We start from the raw sequence: 24,041 nt of genomic DNA, 5'->3' as shown, positions 1-24,041 counted from the left end.
AAAAAAAAATGGTTTTGTAAATTTTGTTGTAAAAATGAGAAATCGCTGGTCAAATTTTAACTCTTATAACTTCCTAGCAATAAAAAAAAAAATGTGTTTCCAAAATTGTGCTGATGTAAAGTAGACATGTGGGAAATGTTATTTATTAACTATTTTGTGTCACATAACTCTCTGGTTTAACAGAATAAAAATTCAAAATTTAAAAATTGCAAAATTTACCAAATTTTAGCCAAATTTCCATTTTTTTCACAAATAAACACAAAAATTATCGACCTAAATTTACCACTAACATGAAGCCCAATATGTCATGAAAAAACAGTCTCAGAACTGCTAGGATCCGTTGAAGTGTTCCTGAGTTATTACCTCATAAATGGATACTGGTCAGAAATGCAAAAAATGACCAGGTCATTAAGGTCAAAATAGGCTGGGTTATGAAGGGGTTAACTGAGTGCCGAGGTTCAGCTGACACCTGGCAATGAAAACGAGCGCACAGCATGTGCGTGCAAAATCGCCTGGATGTACTGAGTCCAAGGTTGGTAGGGGGTTAATATCTGAGGGAGGATGAACCATGACAATCTCAACATTCAGATCATATACTGGCAAAGCATACTGCGCAGGTGCGAAACGCGATATTTATGAGCAAGAAAGAAGTGTTGTACAGCAATGTGGATGACGCAGAGGGCATCAACAACGTCAATTAAAGTAGGAGGACAGTGTACAGCAGCCGGGAGGGGGCAGCGGTTGCGGGGGGTTGAGGGATGGAGAACCCGAAAACAACACCCATTGGAAAGGACCGAGAAGATAACCATACAGCGAGGAATTAATTAAAAATATTTTACGGGGGTGTACAGGGGAAGTCAAGAGGTTATATAAAGGATTTAAGGAACGCAGCGCAGATGCTTAATAAGGTGATATTTTTAGCTGCTGTGTTACAAAACTGGTGACAGGTTCGCTTTAATTCATAAGCCAAAGACAGGATCGAAACGTTGCCACAGAAGTCAGAATAAATGTGATTTCTTGTTTTCACCAACTTATGAGGCGTTGTTTCTTTGGCTTATGGATATTGCACATTTTTCCAATTAGGACTCCTTGGATATTACGTGCCCTTTATTTATGGGTAAAGTTGACCCGATATTCCCATGAGGTGCTGTGTACCAACATTGAATTGATATTTAGGTTCGCTTTAATTGTCTGACTAATCGCCCTCAATTCAGTGATTATAGAAATTACAAGCATTTGCAGAAAATACAATATAATACATTTCAAACTAAGGACAAAAGTTACAATGACAAATACTCCACATTACCATTACAATCAACTATTCCAACAAACCTGTTCAGCGGACTGAGGAATATCATTTAATAAAGCAACAGGAGCATGATATCCTGGTTTCTTCTGTGTAAATGATGCTGTAGGATCATCATCATCCTGCCAGATAAACAGATATGAAAACGGTTTTTGTTTCACATGTTTATTAAGTACTTAAAGGAGACATACCAGTTCTGAGACACAAAGCAAGAAGCGAAAGTAGTAAAATAGAAGAAATTATAAAAGACTTCTCTTAAACATGTCATTAGTAAAGGAGTTTATTTTTCTCATTACTACAGGACTGTAGCTTTTAACCCACGGTGAGCTCAACATCTGATGATGTCTGGATGTACCAACTATGGAAGAGGGTTGGAGGTGGGGGGTGAAATTGATGAATCTATACAGCATCTGAATGGCAAATAGAGCCTCATGCTTCTATCTGTAGGATTTAGGGTGGACTCATCAATTTGCCTGTTTTGTCAGGTCTCTTGTCCATCGAATGTAACATCGTGTTTCACTTCATAGCCGTCTGCCAATGAGGAAGACAAATCAGGTGAACACTTTCATCATTTCAACCAGGTCTCTGAACTCTACTTGCAATTGACTATTGCCATTTATCATTCATGTAATAAGATGCTCTGTGTATTCTGCAGACCAGCTAAAAGAAGAGTTTTACAAAGGTAAGTTCACACTACACTTTTTTTATGCAGCAAAACCTGATCTCTTTGGCGGGAAAAAAAGGTGCAGCAAAAAGTTTTTCTTTCTTGCAGCGGTTTTGGCATGCTAGATTTGACTCCAGTGCATGCTGATAAAGTTTAGTATTGAAAAAAGTCCTATTCCAAAGAATGAGGTTTTGGCACATAAAACACTACCTGCGTTTTTGCACCACCCATTCAAATCAATGGTTTGAACTGCTGGAAAAACCCTGAAAGTAGTGACATGCTCTATGTCCAAAAAAACATGCAAAGCACAAAATACTGATTTCAGAAATCTCATGCGCACACAATTTTTTTTGTAATCTCATAGGCTTAGCTGGTACTGTAAAGAGCAGCTTAAAAATGAGCATAAAGAAACGCATCAAACATAACAAAACGTCCAGTGTGAACTTAGCCTTAATCAGCTATGAAGAGGACAAAGCTAGTGGTAAAGGACTAATCAGTCTTTTGGTACATACTGCACAAAAAAAGCAGCCAAACTACTCAGAGAAGACTATATATCACTACATTGAGCAAGGACAGAGACTCCTGTGTTGCATACAGTACAAACCAAAAGTTTGGACACTTTCTTATTTAAAGATTTTTCTGTATTTTCATGACTATGAAAATTGTACATTCACACTGAAGGCATCAAAACTATGAATTAACACATGTGGAATTATATACTTAACATTAAAGTGTGAAGTAACTGAAATTATGTGTTATATTCTAGGTTCTTCAAAGTAGCCACCTTTTGCTTTGATGACTGCTTTGCACACTCTTGGCATTCTCTTGATGAGCTTCAAGAGGTAGTCACCGGGAATGGTTTTCACTGCACAGGTCTGCCCTGTCAGGTTTATTAAGTTGGATTTCTTGCTTTATAAATGGTGTTGGACCATCAGTTGTGTTGTGCAGAAGTCTGGTAGATACACAGCTGATAGCCCTACTGAATAGACTGTTAGAATTTATATTATGGCAAGAAAAAAGCAGCTAAGTAAAGAAAAACGAGTGTCCATCATTATTTTAAGAAATTAAGGTCAGTCAGTCTGAAAAATTGGGAAAACTTTGAAAGTGTCCCCAAGTGCAGTGGCAAAAACCATCAAGCGCTACAAAGAAACTAGCTCACGTGAGGACCGCCTTAAAAAAGGAAGACCAAGAGTCACCTCTGCTTCTGAAGAGAAGTTTATCCGAGTCACCAGCGTCAGAAATCACAGGTGAACAGCAGCTCAGATTAGAGACCAGGTCAATGCAACACAGAGTTCTAGCAGCAGACACATCTCTACAACAACTGTTAAGAGGAGACTTGCGCAGCAGGCCTTCATGGTAAAATAGCTGCTAGGAAACCACTTCCAAGGACAGGCAACAAGCAGAAGAGACTTGTTTGGGCTAAAGAACTCAAGGAATGGACATTAGACCAGTGGAAATCTGTGATTTGGTCTGATGAGTCCAAATTTGAGATCTTTTGTTCCAACCACCGTGTCTTTGTGCGACGCAGAAAAAGTGAATTGATGGACTCTACATGCCTGGTTCCCACCGTGAAGCATGGAGGAGGAGGTGTGATGATGTGGGGGTGCTTTGCTGGTGACACTGTTGGGGATTTATTCAAAACTGAAGGCATACTGAACCAGAATGGCTACCACAGCATCTTGCAGTGGCATGCTATTCCATCCAGTTTGCGTTTAGTTGGACCATCATTTATTTTTCAACAGGACAATGACCCCAAACACACCTCCAGGCTGTGTAAGGGCTATTTGACCAAGAAGGAGAGTGATGGGGTGCTACTCCAGATGTCCTGACCTCCGCAGTCACCAGACCTGAACCCAATCGAGATGATTTGGGGTGAGCTGGACCGCAGAGTGAAGGAAAAAGGGCCAACAAGTGCTAAGCATCTCTGGGAACTCCTTCAAGATTGCTGGAAGACCACTCCCGGTGACTACCTCTTGAAGCTCATCAAGAGAATGCCAAGAGTGTGCAAAGCAGTCATCAAAGCAAAAGGTGGCTACTTTGAAATTGTCTTATATTCTAGGTTCTTCAGTTGTTCCACACTATTTTGTTAAGTGTATAATTCCACATGTATTAATTCAAAGTTTTGATGCCTTCAGTGTGAATGTACAATTTTCATAGCCATGAAAATACAGAAAAATCTTTAAATGAGAAGGTATGTCCAAACTTTTGGTCTGTACTGTACTATAACTATAACTATAACTATAACTATAACTATAACTATAACTATAACTATAACTATAACTATAACTATAACTATAACTATAACTATAACTATATATATATATATATATATATATATATATATATATATATATATATATATATATATATATATACATATACATACACATACATATATACATATATATACACACACATACTTTTCATTTATTTATTGCGTCCGGGATTGGCATCTGCATCGTCGCAGCTGCAGCCACAAAATTCTGCACAGTCACACGTTATGTTGTGAGGCGAAATTTTAACCCCGCACGTTCCAATTCACCAAACAATTTTGCCCCTATCTACATAATGGGGAAAAAGTATCAGGAAAAAAGTGTTGGAGGCAAATTGACAGCTGCCAGATGTGAACAATTAAAGAATGAGAGCAATGGCACCAAATAGTATATACCATACAGTTGCTAAGATGGGGCCCCGACATGCGATACTCACCACACACAGGGATATGAACACACACAAAAATGCGCCACATACTACCACGTGCTTGAACACATATACCACCCTCAGCACACATTTCACCACACATACACCAACCTCGCCACATAAGTCGAAACACAAAAGTCGTCACTCAAAACTCGCCATGCGCAAAATTCGCCACATGTAAAACTCACCTCATGGAAAACTCGCCACACGCAAAACTTGCACACGTGGAAAAATTGCCACATGCACAAAAGTTGCAAAACATGCAAAAGTTGCCTCACACAAAACTTGAACCTACTCAAAACGCACCACACAACTCGCCACGCGCAAAACTCGCCATGCGCAAAACTTGCTGCACACAACTTGCTATACTAATTTGTCACATGCAACTCGACTCACAATAAGTTGCTACACGCATGTCGCCACACAAAACATCTCACAAAAGTCGCTACATGCATTACGCCACACGCAACTCAATACACACAACTTGACACATGAAACTCGCCCTAAAACACACACAAGTCTGGTATTATCCTTCAAAAATAAAAATCTGATTAATAAGCAAACTACAAGAGCAACAAATGTACCATAAAGGAAATACGGCAGCTGTCAGTCACATGACCTGTCTATTATGTGTATGTGTGTATGTATTATTATGTGTGAGCTAATATATACTGCCAGGGGGGAGGGCTTCCTGTTTGCTGGGGATTTATCAGGTTGCCAATTTAGCTTACAATTACTGAGGTAAAAATACTGACCAAATAACGTGTGAACGAGGTCTAATACAGGAGGAGTTGACACAGGTATATACAATATACAGGAGGAGATGACATACAGCATGCATATATTATTTACAGGGGAGATGATATACAGGTATATACTAAATACAGGGGAGATGATATACAGGTATATACTAAATACAGGGAAGATGACATACAGGTATATACAGGAGATGACATACAGGTGTATAATATATATGGGAGATGACAAACATGTATATAACAAGGGGAAAATGAGAGGTGTGAGGTGAAAATGAGAGGTGCAAGGTGAAAACATTTCGGCGGATGAGGGGGAGCGACGACTGTCACGTACTCACCTGCTCCTGGCGCGGTCCCTGCAGGTCCCATGGTCTCCGACGCCCACAGCTCTTCCTCTGTTCAGCGGTCACGTGGTACCGCTCATTACAGTAATGAATATGGACTCCACTCCCATAGGGGTGGAGCAGCATATTCCTTAGTGTAATGAGCGGTACCAGTGACCGCTGAACAGAGGAAGAAGCTCCCGGAGACCGCTTGTCCGGGAGAAGCTGCCAGGGACCGCACCGGGAGAAGGTGAGTATTTTATATTCACCTTTCCCCGTTCCACCGCCGCTCAGTCTTCCGCATCCTCTGCAGTGACTGTTCAGGTCAGAGGGCGCAATGACATATTTGTGTGCGCGCCGCCCTCTGCGTGAGCAGTCACTGCGGAGGACGCTGAGGAGCAACGGGCAGCAACGAGAGGTGAGTATGTCTTTTTTATTGCAGCAGCATTACATGTGGCACATTTTTATATGGAGCATCTTAAGGGGCCATAATGAACTATATGGAGCATTATATGTTAACACAACCTACTGATGTCTCAATCAATTTAACTTTTATTGGTATCTTATTTTTGAAATTTACCAGTAACTGCTGCATTTCCTACCCTAGGCTTATACGCGAGTCAATAAGTTTTCCCAGTTTTTTGTGGCAAAATTAGGAGACTCGGCTTATACTCAGGTCGGCTTATACTCGAGTATATACAGTAGTCTAACAGAAACTGGTAGTTTGAACATGTTGGCTTATGGGAAAATTGATACCAATGGCTGCCGGCTGGGAAAAAGTAACCAACAGATACAGTGGGGCAAAAAAGTATTTAGTCAGTCACCAATAGTGCAAGTTCCACCACTTAAAAAGATGAGAGGCGTCTGTAATTTACATCATAGGTAGACCTCAACTATGGGAGACAAACTGAGAAAAAAAAATCCAGAAAATCACATTTTCTGTTTTTTTATCATTTTATTTGCATATTATGGTGGAAAATAAGTATTTGGTCAGAAACAAAATTTCATCTCAATACTTTGTAATATATCCTTTGTTGGCAATGACAGAGGTCAAACGTTTTCTGTAAGTCTTCACAAGGTTGCCACACACTGTTGTTGGTATGTTGGCCCATTCCTCCATGCAGATCTCCTCTAGAGCAGTGATGTTTTTGGCTTTTCGCTTGGCAACACGGACTTTCAACTCCCTCCAAAGGTTTTCTATAGGGTTGAGATCTGGAGACTGGCTAGGCCACTCCAGGACCTTGAAATGCTTCTTACGAAGCCACTCCTTCGTTGCCCTAGCGGTGTGCTTTGGATCATTGTCATGTTGAAAGACCCAGCCACGTTTCATCTTCAATGACCTTGCTGATGGAAGGAGGTTTGCACTCAAAATCTCACGATACATGGCCCCATTCATTCTTTCATGTACCCGGATCAGTCGTCCTGGCCCCTTTGCAGAGAAACAGCCCAAAAGCATGATGTTTCCACCACCATGCTTTACAGTAGGTATGGTGTTGGATGGATGCAACTCAGTATTCTTTTTCCTCCAAACACGACAAGTTGTGTTTCTACCAAACAGTTCCAGTTTGGTTTCATCAGACCATAGGACATTCTCCCAAAACTCCTCTGGATCATCCAAATGCTCTCTAGCAAACTTCAGACGGGCCCGGACATGTACTGGCTTAAGCAGTGGGACACGTCTGGCACTGCAGGATCTGAGTCCATGGTTGCGTAGTGTGTTACTTATGGTAGGCCTTGTTACATTGGTCCCAGCTCTCTGCAGTTCATTCACTAGGTCCCCCCGCGTGGTTCTGGGATTTTTGCTCACCGTTCTTGTGATCATTCTGACCCCACGGGGTGGGATTTTGCGTGGAGCCCCAGATCGAGGGAGATTATCAGTGGTCTTGTATGTCTTCCATTTTCTAATTATTGCTCCCACTGTTGATTTCTTCACTCCAAGCTGGTTGGCTATTGCAGATTCAGTCTTCCCAGCCTGGTGCAGGGCTACAATTTTGTTTCTGGTGTCCTTTGACAGCTCTTTGGTCTTCACCATAGTGGAGTTTGGAGTCAGACTGTTTGAGGGTGTGCACAGGTGTCTTTTTATACTGATAACAAGTTTAAACAGGTGCCATTACTACAGGTAATGAGTGGAGGAAAGAGGAGACTCTTAAAGAAGAAGTTACAGGTCTGTGAGAGCCAGAAATCTTGATTGTTTGTTTCTGACCAAATACTTTTTTTCCACCAGAATATGCAAATAAAATGATAAAAAAAAACAGACAATGTGATTTTCTGGATTTTTGTTTCTCAGTTTGTCTCCCATAGTTGAGGTCTACCTATGATGTAAATTACAGACGCCTCTCATCTTTTTAAGTGGTGGAACTTGCACTATTGCTGACTGACTAAATACTTTTTTGCCCCACTGTATATCTAAAACAGACCACAATGCAAAAAGAGCTCAGTGCAACAAAACAGATGTTGAAATTATTAAGACACCAATGTTTTTCACACCATAGATTTAATATACCGTATAAACACTCAAGTATAAGCCGAGATTTTCAGACCATTTTTTTAGGCTGACAATGCCCTCCTCAGCTTATACTCGAGTCATTGTCCCAGGGGTGGGGTCGGCGGAGCGGTGGCTGTGACATACTCACCTGCTCCTGGCGCGTCTCTGCATCTCCGATGGTCTTCTCCGGGCGCTGATAGCTTCTTCCAGCGTTATCTTTTGGGGCCATAATCAGGATTTGTGTGGCATTGTATAGGGCAAATATCTCTATGGAGCATCTTATGGGGCCATAATCAGAATTTGTGCAGCATTATATGGGGCATATTTTAATATGGAGCATCTTATGGGGCCCATCAAACTTTATGGAGCATTATATGGGGCGTATTTTGTATGGAGTATCTTATGGGGCCCATCATGAACTGTATGGAGCAATATATGGGGCTCTTGAGTCAATATGGATATTCAAAAACACAACCTCAGTATTCAATTAATTTTACTTTTATTAGTATCTATTTTTATTTTTGAAATTTACCAGTAGCTGCTGCATTTTCTACCCTAGGCTTATACTCGAGTCAGTAAGTTTTCCCAGTTTTTTGTGGCAAAATTAGGGGGGTCGGCTTATACTCGAGTATATACACGGTATATATATATATTTATTAATATATTATACACTCACCGGCCACTTTATTAGGTACACCATGCTAGTAACGGGTTGGACCCCCTTTTGCCTTCAGAACTGCCTCAATTCTTCGTGGCATAGATTCAACAAGGTGCTGGAAGCATTCCTCAGAGATTTTGGTCCATATTGACATGATGGCATCACACAGTTGCCGCAAATTTGTCGGCTGCACATCCCAAAGATGCTCCATACAAGGCAGGATGGATCCATGCTTTCATGTTGTTTACGCCAAATTCTGACCCTACCATCCGAATGTCGCAGCAGAAATCGAGACTCATCAGACCAAGCAACGTTTTTCCAATCTTCTACTGTCCAATTTCGATGAGCTTGTACAAATTGTAGCCTCAGTTTCCTGTTCTTAGCTGAAAGGAGTGGTACCCGGTGTGGTCTTCTGCTGCTGTAGCCCATCTGCCTCAAAGTTCGACGCACTGTGCGTTCAGAGATGCTCTTAGGCCTACCTTGGTTGTAACGGGTGTCGATTTGAGTCACTGTTGCCTTTCTATCAGCTCGAACCAGTCTGCCCATTCTCCTCTGACCTCTGGCATCAACAAGGCATTTCCGCCCACAGAACTGCCACTCACTGGATTTTTTTTCTTTTTCGGACCATTCTCTGTAAACCCTAGAGATGGTTGTGCGTGAAAATCCCAGTAGATCAGCAGTTTCTGAAATACTCAGACCAGCCCTTCTGGCACCAACAACCATGCCACGTTCAAAGGCACTCAAATCACCTTTCTTCCCCATACTAAAGCTCGGTTTGAACTGCAGGAGATTGTCTTGACCATGTCTACATGCCTAAATGCACTGAGTTGCCGCCATGTGATTGGCTGATTAGAAATTAAGTGTTAACAAGAAGTTGGACAGGTGTACCTAATAAAGTGGCCGGTGAGTGTATATACACATATATATTTTTATTATATACAGTGCCTAAAAGTAGTATTCAAAACCCCGGCAGATTTAGCAGGTTTAATAAGATGCAAATAAGTTAGAGCCTTCAAACTTCAAACAAGAGCAGGATTTATTAACAGATGCATAAATCTTACAAACCAAAAAGTTTTGTTGCTCAGTTAAATTTTTATAAATTTTAAACATAAAAGTGTGGGTCAATTATTATTCAACCCCTAGGTTTAATATTTTGTGGAATAACCTTTGTTTGCAATTACAGCTAATAATCGTCTTTTATAAGACCTGATCAGGCCGGCACAGGTCTCTGGAGTTATCTTGGCCCACTCCTCCATGCAGATCTTCTCCAAGTTATCTAGGTTCTTTGGGTGTCTCATGTGGACTTTATTCTTGAGCTCCTTCCACAAGTTTTCAATTGGGTTAAGGTCAGGAGACTGACTAGGCCACTGCAACACCTTGATTTTTTGCCTCTTGAACCAGGCCTTGGTTTTCTTGGCTGTGTGCTTTGGGTCGTTGTCTTGTTGGAAGATGAAATGACGACCCATCTTAAGATCCTTGATGGAGGAGCGGAGGTTCTTGGCCAAACTCTCCAGGTAGGCCGTGCTATCCATCTTCCCATGGATGCGGACCAGATGGCCAGGTCCCTTGGCTGAGAAACAGCCCCACAGCATGATGCTGCCAGCACCATGCTTGACTTTAGGGATGGTATTCTTGGGGTCGTATGCAGTGCCATCCAGTCTCCAAACGTCACGTGTGTGGTTGGCACCAAAGATCTCGATCTTGGTCTCATCAGACCAGAGAACCTTGAACCAGTCAGTCTCAGAGTCCTCCAAGTGATCATGAGCAAACTGTAGACGAGCCTTGACATGACGCTTTGAAAGTAAAGGTACCTTACGGGCTCGTCTGGAACGGAGACCATTGCGGTGGAGTATGTTACTTATGGTATTGACTGAAACCAATGTCCCCACTGCCATGAGATCTTCCCGGAGCTCCTTCCTTGTTGTCCTTGGGTTAGCCTTGACTCTTCGGACAAGCCTGGCCTCGGCACGGGAGGAAACTTTCAAAGGCTGTCCAGGCCGTGGAAGGCTAACAGTAGTTCCATAAGCCTTCCACTTCCGGATGATGCTCCCAACAGTGGAGACAGGTAGGCCCAACACCTTGGAAAGGGTTTTGTACCCCTTGCCAGCCTTGTGACCCTCCACGATCTTGTCTCTGATGGCCTTGGAATGCTCCTTTGCCTTTCCCATGTTGACCATGTACGAGTGCTGTTCACAAGTTTGGGGAGGGTCTTAAATAGTCAGAAAAGGTTGGAAAAAGAGATAATTAATCCAAACATGTGAAGCTCATTGTTCTTTGTGCCTGAACTACTTCTTAATACTTTAGGGGAACCAAACAGAATTCTGGTGGGTTGAGGGGTTGAATAATAAATGACCCCCTGAAACAACTTTTCACAATTTAAAAAAAAAAATAAACAAAGAAATAACATTCTTTTTTGCTGCAGTGCATTTCACACTTCCAGGCTGATCTACAGTCCAAATGTCACAATGCCAAGTTAATTCCAAATGTGTAAACCTGCTAAATCTGGTGTGTGCGTGTGTGTGTGTGTGTGTGTGTGTGTGTGTGTGTGTGTGTGTGTGTGTGTGTGTGTGTGTGTGTGTGTGTGTGTGTGTGTGTATGTCTTTATTTTTTTTTTAATTATGAAAAAAAAAAAATATGAAAGTGTAAATCACCCACCTTTTGCCCCATTCAAAATAGAACAATCGCCTGATCTATCAATAAAAAAAAAGGATTAACTCGATCGCTAAACGGCGTAGCGATAAAAAAAGTAAAAAAAAGCCAGAATTACATTTTTTCGGTAGCCGCGACATTGCATTAAAATGCAATATCGGGCGATCAAAAGAAAGTATCTGCACCAAAATGGTATAATTAAAAACGTTAGCTCGGCACACAAAAATTAAGCCCTCACCCAACCCGAGATCACGAAAAATTGTGACACTACGGGTATCAGAAAATTGCTTTTTTATTTTTTTTAGCGAAGGTTGGAATTTTTTTTTCACATCATAGATAAAAAAGAACTTAGACATGTTTGGCATCTATGAACTCGTAATGACCTGGAGAATCAGGGTGAGTGTCCACGGTAAGTAAACGCTGCGTGATTGACGCTGCAGCGTCAAACACGCAGCGTCCAGATGTTCCAGCATAGTGGAGGGGATTTTGTGAAATCCCGTGTCCACTATGCGTAGAAACCCGCACGCGGCGGCCCTGCGACTCCGGACATGCTGCGCGTCTTTTCAGATCGCAGCATGTCCGTGCTACCTGCGGCGATGCTGCGTCGCCGCAGGTAATATCACAGGGCCCTATGGCGAGGGGTGCGATGATCCCGGATGTGTACAGTACACATCCGGCATGATCGCGTCCCAGAAAGGGGGTGGGGCTTAGCGCCGAGCGGCTTCGTCGCTGCGGCGATACCGCCGGCCATCCTGAGCGTGGACACGCAGCCTCAGAATGGCAGGTCAGTTTTAGAATTTAGTGAACCCAGCAAAAAAAGCCTAACAAAAAAACAAGTGTGGGATTGCACTTTTGCAATTTCACCGAACTAGGAATTTTTTGCCCGTTTTCTAGTACACGACATGGTAAAACCAATGGTGTTGTTCAGAAGTACAACTTGTCTCGCAAAATATAAGCCCTCATGGCCACATTGACGGAAAAGTAAAAAAAAAAAAAAAAAAAGAGTTATGGCTTTGGGAAGGAGGAGAGCGAAAAACGAAAACGCAAAACCGAAAAAAAAGCTTTGGGGGTTAAGGGGTTAGGGAAACACTGCATTCAAGAACTCTGTTAGCTCCATATTTTAATAGCTGTGTAAGATACAAGATATACCATTTTGCAAACGGGGTGTGCAGCATGGAAACACATGCTAGATATATTTGTGTAAAAAGCAGTGTAAAATGGATCCATGTGTATCAATAGAAACTACAAACTTAAGCCCTCTCGATCTTTTTCTCAGTGTATTATGGCTGTCTTTATATAGTGAGACTCAAATGAACCCTTTATCAAGGATTAAGTCAACAGCAGAATCCAAATCCAGCCCAGGCTTCACTTTGCCATTCAGATGCTGTATAAAATTTAGCCTCATCCCCTCAGACTTGCAAGGCTCCCAAAGAAAAGAATCTTGTTATATTTTGCGGCTCCACTTAAATAGGTGTTCTTTGTAATTCTGTGGAAAAACTGGACTTGCTAATGACAATTTTAAGAAAATTAATTTTAAATCTATTGTCGATATTTGGGCTATTTTCATAACAGACAGTGAAAATTAAAGTGGTTACTCGCTATTAGGATGACCCTTTTTTAAAATTCCTCCATTTAAAATGAGAAGCATTCACCTTCGCCACCAATGCCTACATGGATCTGCCACTGCTCATATGACATTGCTATTTCTCCCTGAGGAAGCCACCTGGTTTGCGGCGATATGCGTGGGATCCTATCCCGCACCTGTTCTTCTCCCCCTCTGCTCATGCTGGCTCCGTCTCCAATATCTGGACTCTTGGTATCTGGGTATATATATCCTTAGATTCTGGCATGCTTTATTTCTGCTGTCTCCATCTGCTTTCCTACAGTTCATTGTGCATTGCATTTTCCTTGCAAGGATGTTATTTAACACCTTTTTTCACCCATACAATACTGTGACATCGGTTTAGGCATATATATTTTCCATCTGCACATTGTGTCTGGATATATGCATACCGAGACCTGTATGGTTCATTACTTAAGAGCCACTCTTTGTATTTTGCAGTAGTAGTTTTCATCGCCGCAGCTGAATGATTTACATCTGTTAGCCAGCGTAAGTACATGTGGGGGTTGCCTGGTTGCTAGGGAATCCCCACAGGTAATCAAGCTGGCTAACAGATGTAAATCATTCAGCTGCGGCGATGAAAACTAAATCTCCGAGTACTTACAAATACTCGGAGGACACCCGAGCGTGCTCGGGAAATCTCGAGTACCGAGTATACTCGCTCATCACTAATAATAATGTCATGTGAGCAGTGGAAGATCCATGTAGGCATTGGTGGCGAAGGTGAATGCCTCTCAAAATCTCGAGTACCGAGTATACTCACTCATCACTAATTATTATGTCATGTAAGTGCTTGAGCCTATCAGCAGCTTGCAATTGGGATACAGCACCACATGGCATAATAATGTCACGTGAATGCTGAGAGGCACACCTCAGACAGACATAGCTGGAGGCAGGGGAGGAGAGTAACTTATTTTAAATGGGGGAATGCAGCATTTAATAAGGGGATGTCCAAATAGTCACAACCCCTTTAAGGACCTTACATATTAAAGTGTTTACACTAATTCTATTACTAAAGGTTTGTTTTTTAATCATCTAAAAGAATAATGTACAAATTTAAACTTACATCTTCTTGTTCATTTGCAGCAATAGAAGTCACATAACCAGTAAATCTACTGTCACTTCCACCGTAAATTTCTTGATCAAAATATCCAGTTGAATCAAGCCCGACTCCTTGCGTGTCATCTAGGTTTGCCTTCTTTCCTTGAATTTCACGTATCTGTGCTTCAATGTCTGTAAATAAAATAAAAACATTAAATGTTGCCGGTGAGTTAACAAACATGGCAGACAATTGTTTTGTTGGCCATCGACAAAGTTGCAGTAGCGATGAAACATGTTAGGGGAGGTTTCAATCTTTCTATTTTAACCTTAACCCCCGGAGCTTTTTTCGTTTTTGCGTTTTTGTTTTTCGCTCCCCTTCTTCCCAGACCCATAACTTTTTTTTATTTTTCTGCAAATACGGCCATGAGAGGGCTTATTTTTTGCGGGACGAGTTGTACTTTTGAATTACACCATTGGTTTTACCATATCGTGTTCTAGAAAACGAGGGGAAAAAAATCCAATTGCGTTGAAATTGCAAAAAAAAAAGTGCAATCCCATACTTGTTTTTTGTATGGCTTTTTTACTTAGGTTCATTAATTGCTAAAACTGACATGCCATTATGATTCTCCAGGTCATTACGAGTTCATAGATAAAAAAAAAAAAGAACCTAGACATGTTTTGTGTTTAAGTGGTGAAACTAAATTCAAACTGTTAAAAAAAAAAATGCACCATTTTCCAATACCCGTAGGGTCTCCATTTTTTGTGATCTCGGGTTGGGTAATGGCTTGTTTTTTTGCGCGCCAAGATGACATTTTGATTACACCATTTTGGTGCGGATACAATCTTTTGATCGCTCGTTATTGCATTTTAATGCAATGACGCAGCGACCAAAAAAACATAACATTTTGGTGTTTTGACTTTATCGCTACGCCATTTAGTGATCAGGTTAATTTTTTTTCTATTGATAGATCGGGTGATTCCAAATATGTGTATGTTTGATTTTATTTTTAAATGGAGCGAGGAGGGGGGGGGGGGGTGATTAGAATTTTTTTTTTTTATATATATATATATATATATATATATATATATATATATATATATATATATATATATATATATATATATATATATATATATATATATATATATATATATATATATATACATACACATATATATATACATACATATATATTTTTTTACTTTTGGCATGCTTCAATAGTCTCCATAGGAGACTAGAATCTGCCACAAACCCATCAGCTCTGCTAGACGTGATGAGCACAGCAAGCCGGCACTGACAACCATAGAGAACTCCAGGAGCCCTCATGCCAACACACCAGTTAACCGCGATTACGTGATGGGGTCACCGATGTGCGCATTTCTGGCGAGACTGTCTGAAGCGCTTGTTAAATGCCAGTGTCAATAGTTTGACAACGGCATTTCACTGGTTAATAGATGTGGGTGGATCACGATTCCACCTGCGGCTATTGCGGGCACATGTCAGCTGTTCAAAACAGCTGTACAACATGCATAGGAATAAGGCTAGGTTCACATTGCGTTAGGGCAATCCGTTTAGCGCTAGCGCTTGCGGATTGCGCTAACGCAATGTTTTTGTAGGGGCCGCATTTAGGGGTCGCGCTAACATCCCCGCTCTCGCAGATCCCCGATCTGCGAGAGCGGGGAACGGACCTCGGGCGCGCCGCGGATGCTGCAAGCAGCGTCCGAGGCGCGCTACAAAAGAACGGCACATCGCTAGCGCGAGCCGAAAAAGGCACGCGCTAGTGATGCGCTACAGGCGAAATTTACATTGCTGTCAATGGGTGCGCTAACGGACCCGTTGCACGGCGTTAATTGCGACATTTTCGCCGTGCAACGCTGTCCGTAAGGCTACGTTCACACTAGCGTTGTGCGCCGCTGCGTCGGCGACGCAACGCACAACGCACGCAAAAACGCTGCGTTTTGCGACGCATGCGTCGGTTTTTGCCGAAAATCGGACGCAAGAAAAATGCAACTTGTTGCGTTTTCTTGGTCCGACGCTTGCGGCAAAAAAGACGCATGTGTGGCACAACGCAACAAAAAAAAACGCATGCGTCCCCCATGTTAAGTATAGGGGGCGCATGACGCATGCGTCGCCGCTGCGTCGCCGACGCAAACCCGACGCACATTAGCTTAACGCTAATGTGAACGTAGCCTTAGCGATCACCCACTAACGCAATGTGAACCTAGCCTAAGGAAAAAAATTGCACATTGCCTTTTCTAAGGAATATGATTATTTATTAATAGTGTGTCATAATATAAGACTGACTAGATGGAAAAACATCGGCCTAAAGTGCATTGACTAAACCCATTGCACTGTAACAATCAGAATAGTTCATACAATGTATCAACAATGGAAAATCCTCATATTAGATACCGTGGCAAAACTTAAAGGGAACCAAAATCGAAGGTGAGCTAAGCCCACCAGCATCAGGGGCTTATCTACAGCATTCTTCTCCAAAACGGCGCATTGTGACGTGCGTCAAACGACGCTAGTGTGAAAACAGCCTAACTTACGGTTGCATGCCTCCAGAAACATGGGTTGGGCATAACATACTGGTGACTGCAACTTACTGGTCACTAGAGCGTACTGCTTACTACAATGGCAGTTTGCAATTTTCATTCAGCAACATTCATTGCTGCTTGTTTCTGGAAAATACCCATGAGTCAAAATCATCACTACACCTGTAGATATATTCCCTAAGTGGTATAGTATCCCAAATGAAGTCACTTGAGGGGAGAATTCAGCTCTTCTAGCAATTAGGGGCTCTGTATATGGAGTCCGCTGTTCTAGGAAAATCTGCACTCCAGGAGGCAAATAGCGATCCATTCCTCCTGAGAATCTCTGTATGATTAAGTAGTATTGTACGGCCACATATGGGGCATTGCCATGTTCAGTAGAAATTGTGCGACAAATTTTGGTGCCATTTTTACCCACTTGTGTGAAAATATAGAATCTTTGACCTACACAAAATTTTGGTGGTAAAAATGTATTTCTATTGTCTTAACTGCCCAATGGTATAAAATTCTGTGACACACCCATGGTGTCAATATGATCACAACACCCCTAGATAAATTCATCGAGAGGTGAAGTTCGTAAAATGGAGTCACTTATGGGGGGGGGGGGGGGGGGATTCAACTGTTCTGGCACCTCACGGGCTCTCCCAGTGTGTCATGGCATCTGCAAACCGTAACAGTAAAATCTGGCGGTCCATGCCTTCTGAGCTTCTGAGCACCTGAAAAAGAATATTTCTTAGTTACATGTAGGGTATGGGCACACAGGAAAATGTGGACCTCAGTTTGTTGTTAAAAAAAAAAAAAAATCCTATTAAGCCCTTAGAAAAATGAAAAACTTGGGGCTAAAATCATTTTAGTGGTAAAAACGTAATTTAGGCTACGTGCACACGATGTGGAATGGGGTGCAGAATTTTCTGCACAAAATCCGCATCTCCTGGCAGAAACCGCAGGTGCAGATTTGCCGCGGATTTTCTGCAGTTTTTATGCGGAATTGATGTGGATTTTTGTGCGGATTTTCTGCGTTTTTTCTATAATGGAAGGGTGCAGAAACGCTGCAGATCCACACAAAAGTAGTGACATGCACTTCTTTTAAATCCGCAAGCGCTTCCGCGCAGATTTTTCCGCACAGCCTTTTTTTTTTTTTTTCACATTTAGTTACATTGTACTGTAAATCACAGTGTGGATCTGCAGCGTTTCTGCGTGGAAAAATCAACTGCGGATCCACACTAAATCAGCATCGTGTGCACATAGCCTTAATCTTTCTTCACCGCTCAGTGGCATAAACATCTGAGGTGTGGTGCACATATCACTGCACCCCTAGATGAATTCATTGGGGAGTGTAGTTTGTAAAATTAGTTCATATACAGGGAGTTTCTGTTCTGGCACCTCAGGGGATCTGCCAATGTGACATGGCACCCTCAAACCATTCCAGTAAAATCTGAACTCCAATATGACGCCTCTTCCCGTCTGAGCTTTGCACTGTGCTTCAAAAGTAGTATTCCACAACAAATGGGGTATCAGCATACTCCAGAGAAATTGCACCACAAATTTTATGGTGCAATTTCTCCTGTTACCCTTACAAAAATGCAAAATAGGGGGTGAAAATAACGTTTTTGTGGAAAAAATATGATTTTGTTCATTTTTACGGTTCTAAGTTATTAACTTCTTTGAAGCACCTGGGGGTTCAAAGTGCTCACCACACATCTAGATAAGTTCATTGCGGAGGTCTAGTTTCCAAAATCACTTGTGGGGGGGGGGGGGGGGGGGGTTTCCACTGTTTAGGCACATCAGGGTCTCTCCAAATGCAACATGGCATCCGATATCAATTCCAGCCAATTATGCGTTGAAAAAGGTCAAACGACGCTCCTTCCCTTCTGAGCTCTGCCGTGAACCCAGACAGTGGTTTACCCCACATATGGAGAATCAGCGTACTAAGGACAAATTTAAAAACAACTCTTGGGGTCCAATTTCTCCTGTTACCCTTGGGAAAATAAAACAAATTAGAATTTTAGTACATTTTTAGCAAAAAAAAAAAAAAAGTTAAATGTTCATTTTTTCTTAACATTCCAAAATTCCTGTGAAGCACCCGAAGGGTTAATAAACTTCTTGAAGGTGCAACTTGAGGGGTGCAGTTTTTAGAATGGCGTCACTTTTGAGTATCATATCGACCCCTCAAAGTGACTTCAAATGTGATGTGGTCACCAAAAAAAGAAAAAAAAATTGTGATGTAAGAATGAGAAATCGGTGGTCAGCTTTTAACCCTTATAAATTTACTAACAAAACAAAATTTAGTTCCAAAACTGTGCTGATGTAAAGCAGACGAAGCAAATGTTACTACTGTTGTGACAAATCTGTGATTTAATCCCTTCATGACTGGAGTTTTTTTCGTTTTGCTCTCTTCTTCCCAGAGCCATAACTTTTTTTTTCTTCTGTCAATATGGCCATGTGAGGGCTTGTTTTTTTGCAGGACTAGTTGTACTCTTGAACACCATTGGTTTTAACATATCGTGTACTGGAAAACTGTAAAAAAAAAAAAATTCCAAATGCAGTGAAATTGAAAACAAAATACAAAAAAAAAAAAGCAATCACACAGTTTTTTGTTTTGCTTTTTTACTAGGTTCACGAAAACTGACCTGCCAATATGATTCTCCAGGTCATTACAAGTTCATAGACACCAAACATGTATAGGTTTTTTATTTTTACTATTGCAGTTTAATGCAATGTCGCGGTGACCAAAAAACGTAATTCTGGCGTTTTGACCTTTTTTCTCGCTACACCACTAAGCGATCGGGTTAATCTTTTTACTGATAGATCGTGCTATTCTGAATGCAGCAATACCAAATATGTATAAAAGTAAAACTTTTTTTTTGGCATGCTTCAATAGTCTCCCTGGGAGACTAGAAGCTGCCATAACCTGTTCGGCTCTGCTACATTCTGGTGATGATCAGATCGCCTGTATGTAGCAGAATTATTCACTTGCTATGAGTGCCGACCACCAAGCAGCGCTCATAGCAAGCCTCAAGCAGTGCTCATAGCAAGCCGGCATTGACAACCATAGATGTCTGCAGGAGACCTCTGGTTGTCATGCTAACCCAACGGTGACCCGCGATCACATGACTGGGGTCAGCGACGGGCGGATTTCTGGCGGGATTGCCGGAAGCGCACATTAAATGCTGCTGTCCGCGTTTGACAGCGGCATTTAACGGGTTAATAACCGCAGGTAGATCGCGATCCCACCCACGGCTGTTCCGGGCATATGTCAGTTGTTCAAAACAGCTGACATGTGCCGGGAAAGATGCAGGCTCTCCGCTGGAGCGGTGCGTGTCCAACATTGGTAAGAAAATGAAAATTCAAAGTTGGAAAATTGCAACATTTTCTAAATTTGACAAAATTCCGTTTTGTTTTGTTTGTTTTTTTCACAAAGTCATATCAAAGAAATTTTACCACTATCATGAAGTACAATGTGTCATGAGAAAATCTCAATCATTTGGATCCATTAAAGCTTTCCAGAGTTATTGCCTCAAAGGGACAGTGGTCAGAATTGTAAGGCTATGTGCACACGTTCAGGATTTCTTGCAGAAATTTCCTGAGCAAAACAGGACATTTTCTGCAATAAATCCACATGTGATTTTACCACGTTTTAGGTGGTTTTTTTGGGGATTTTTCCGGAGGTTCCCAATGCAATAATATAGTGGGAAAAACGCAAAATTAACCCCTTCACCCCCAAGGGTGGTTTGCACGTTAATGACCGGGCCAATTTTTACAATTCTGACCACTGTCACTTTATGAGGTTATAACTCTGGAACGCTTCAACGGATCTTGGCGATTCTGACAAAGTTTTCTCGTGACATATTGTACTTCATGATAGTGGTAAAATTTCTTCGATATAACTTGCGTTTATTTGTGAAAAAAATGAATATTTGGCGAAAATTTTTAAAATTTCGCAATTTTCCAACTTTGAATTTGTATGCCCTTAAATCACAGACATATGTCACGCAAAATACTTAATAAGTAACATTTCCCACATGTCTACTTTACATCAGCACAATTTTGGAGCCAAAATTTTTTTTTGTGACGGAGTTATAAGGGTTAAAAGTTGACCAGCAATTTCTCATTTTTACAACACCATTTTTTTTTTTAGGGACCACATCTCATTTGAAGTCATTTTGAGGGGTCTATATGATAGAAAATACCCAAGTGTGACACCATTCTAAAAACTGCACCCCTCAAGGTGCTCAAAACCACATTCAAGAAGTTTATTAACCCTTCAGGTGTTTCACAGGAATTTTTGGAATGTTTAAATAAAAATGAACATTTAACTTTTTTTCACACAAAATTTATTTCAGCTCCAATTTGTTTTATTTTACCAAGGGTAACAGGAGAAAATAGACCCCAAAATTTGTTGTACAATTTGTCCTGAGTACGCTGATACCCCATATGTGGGGGTAAACCACTGTTTGGGTGCATGGCAGAGCTCGGAAGGAAAGGAGCGCCATTTGACTTTTCAATGCAAAATTGACTGGAATTCAGATGGGACGCCATGTTGCATTTGGAGAGCCCCTGATGTGCCTAAACATTGAAACCCCCCACAAGTGACACCATTTTGGAAAGTAGACCCCCTAAGGAACTTATCTAGATGTGTGGTGATCACTTTGACCCAACAAGTGCTTCACAGAAGTTTATAATGCAGAGCCGTAAAAATAAAAAATCATATTTTTTCACAAAAATGATCTTTTCGCCCCCAATTTTTTATTTTCCCAAGGGTAAGAGAAGAAATTGGACCCCAAAAATTGTTGTGCAATTTGTCCGGAGTACGCTGATACCCCATATGTGGGTGTAAACCATTGTTTGGGCGCAGGGCAGAGCTTGGAAGGGAAGGAGCGCCATTTGACTTTTCAATGCAAAATTGACTGGAATTGAGATGGGACGCCATGTTGCATTTGGAGAGCCCCTGATGTGCCTAAACATTGCAACCCCCCACAAGTGACACCATTTTGGAAAGTAGACCCCTTAAGGAACTTATCTACATGTGAGTTGAGCACTTTGACCCAACAAGTGCTTCACAGAAGTTTATAATGCAGAGCCGTAAAAATAAAAAATCATATTTTTTCACAAAAACGATCTTTTCACCCCCATTTTTTTATTTCCCCAAGGGTAAGAGAAGAAATTAGACCACAAAAGTTGTTGTGCAATTTGTCCTGAGTACGACAATACCCCATATGTGGGGGTAAACCACTGTTTGGGCGCATAGCAGAGCTCGGAAGGGAAGGAGCGCTATTTTACTTTTCAATGCAAAATTGACTGGAATTAAGATGGGATGCCATGTTGCGTTTGGAGAGCCCTTGATGTGCCTAAACATTAAAAACCCCCACAAGTGACACCATTTTGGAAAGTAGACCCCCTAAGGAACTTATCTAGATGTGTTTGAGAGCTTTGAACCCCCAAGTGTTTCAATACAGTTTATAACGCAGAGCCGTGAAAATAAAAATTCTTTTTTTTTTTTTTTTTTTTTTTTTTTACACACGTGGAGGATTTTTTTTTTACTTTTTTACTTTGTCCTAGGGGGGGACATTACAGATCAGTGATCTGACAGTGTGCACAGCACTCTGTCAGATCTGCGATCTGCTGTGCACGGCTGCAGGCTTACCAGCGCCTGCTCTGAGCAGGCTCTCTGTAAGCCACCTCCCTCCCTGCAGGACCCGGATGCCGCGGCCATCTTGGATCCGGGACCTGCGGCGAAGAGGGAGGTAGGAGACCCTCGGAGCAACGCGATCACATCGCGTTGCTCCGGGGGTCTCAAGGAAGCCCGCAGGGAGCCCCCTCCCTGCGCGATGCTTCCCTATACCGCCGGTACACCGCGATCATGTTTGATCGCCGGGGGTTAATGTGCCGGGGGCGGTCCGTGAACGCTCCTGGCACATAGTGCCGGATGTCAGCTGCAATATGCAGCTGACACCCGGCCGCGATCGGCCGCGCTCCCCCCGTGAGCGCGGCCGATCGCGTATGACGTACTATCCCGTCGGTGGTCATACGGGCCCACCCCACCTCGACGGGATAGTACGTCAGATGTCAGAAAGGGGTTAATGAACATGCTGCGTTTTTTACTGCGATGCGTTTTTTCACGGAAAAAAAACGCATCATGTGCACAAAAAATGCGGGATGCATAATGCGTTTTTTTCGCGTTTATAGCAAAAAAAACAGCGAAAAATCTGCACACAGCCTAAAAATTGGCCTGGTCATTAATGTGCAAACCAGCCTTAGGGATAAAGGGGTTAAAATCATATTTGAAGCTGGTGTTATAAAGTATTCTAGTTTACTGAGATAACGACTTTTGGGTTTTCATTGGCTGTAAGCCAGAATCGACTAACAGAAATAAACACTTGAAATAGATCACTCTGTTTGTAATGACTATATAATATAGGAGTCTCACTTTTTGCATTGAAGAACTGAAGTAAATTAACTTTTTGATGATATTCTAATTTAGTGAAAAGCACTTGTATAACAGTGTAAATCTCTGAAATACCGTATATACTCGAGTATAAGCAGAGATTTTCAGCCCCCAAAAAATGGGCTGAAAGTGCCCTTTTATGATCCTTAGTGGTTGAGGATCACAAATTACTCCAGCTAAGTAACAAACATAGGACAAGCTCTAGGGAGGTAAGAGGAAGGCACATACACAGGGGTGAAAACAGATTCAGCAAATGAGGCCCACTAATACTAGATAGCAGAAAAAAGTAAAGGGGTCTGTGCGGTCAGTAAAAAACCCTTACAAAATATCCACACTGAGATTCAAGAACCCCCGCACCAACTAACGGTGTGGGGGGAGAAACTCAGTCCCCTAGAGCAACCAGCAAGCGAGGAGATCACATCCTAGCAAGCTGGACAAGAAACATGATGAATGCTGATAATCAAAAAATGAACGGACAAAAACTTAGCTTGTCTTGGAGAGGCTGGGAGCAAGGTAATCACAAGGAAGCTGAAGAGCACTGAATACATTGATAGCAGGCAAGGAACTGAGTATCCAGGTGGGCTAAATAGGAAACCAACCAAGGATAACGAACCAGCTGACGAAGCAACCTGCAGAAGACAACACTACCCAGTACCGCTTGTGACCACTAGAGGGAGACCAAAAATAGAGTTCACAACAGTACCCCCCCCCTTGAGGAGGGGTCACCGAACCCTCATCACGACCCCCAGGGCGATCAGGACGAGCTGCGTGGAAGGCACGAACCAAATCGGCCGCATGAACATCAGAGGCGACAACCCAGGAATTATCCTCCTGACCA

At 41.9% G+C, this 24,041-nt stretch overlaps 1 protein-coding gene across 4 annotated transcripts in view; it reads right to left on the bottom strand.

Annotated features, from left to right (window-relative positions):
- SF3B1 (splicing factor 3b subunit 1) overlaps positions 1-24,041 on the bottom strand; it is a 460,811-nt gene that overhangs the window by 372,761 nt on the left and 64,009 nt on the right. For 2 of the 4 annotated variants that reach the window (XM_077275639.1, XM_077275635.1), the window contains exons 2-4: positions 19,094-19,275; positions 14,228-14,394; positions 1,333-1,428 (exon numbers count right to left, since the gene is read on the bottom strand). In XM_077275639.1, the coding sequence (XP_077131754.1) occupies positions 1,333-1,428; positions 14,228-14,394; positions 19,094-19,169 (339 nt within the window). In that variant the 5' untranslated portion in view covers positions 19,170-19,275. The remainder of the gene's footprint in view (positions 1-1,332; positions 1,429-14,227; positions 14,395-19,093; positions 19,276-24,041) is intronic. The other 2 variants (XM_077275636.1, XM_077275638.1) reach the window with 1 other exon arrangement.

The sequence above is a fragment of the Ranitomeya variabilis genome, chromosome 7 (genome assembly GCF_051348905.1).
Source record: "Ranitomeya variabilis isolate aRanVar5 chromosome 7, aRanVar5.hap1, whole genome shotgun sequence".
Lineage (NCBI taxonomy): Eukaryota > Metazoa > Chordata > Amphibia > Anura > Dendrobatidae > Ranitomeya > Ranitomeya variabilis.
This window is presented reverse-complemented; position numbering and strand designations above follow the sequence as displayed.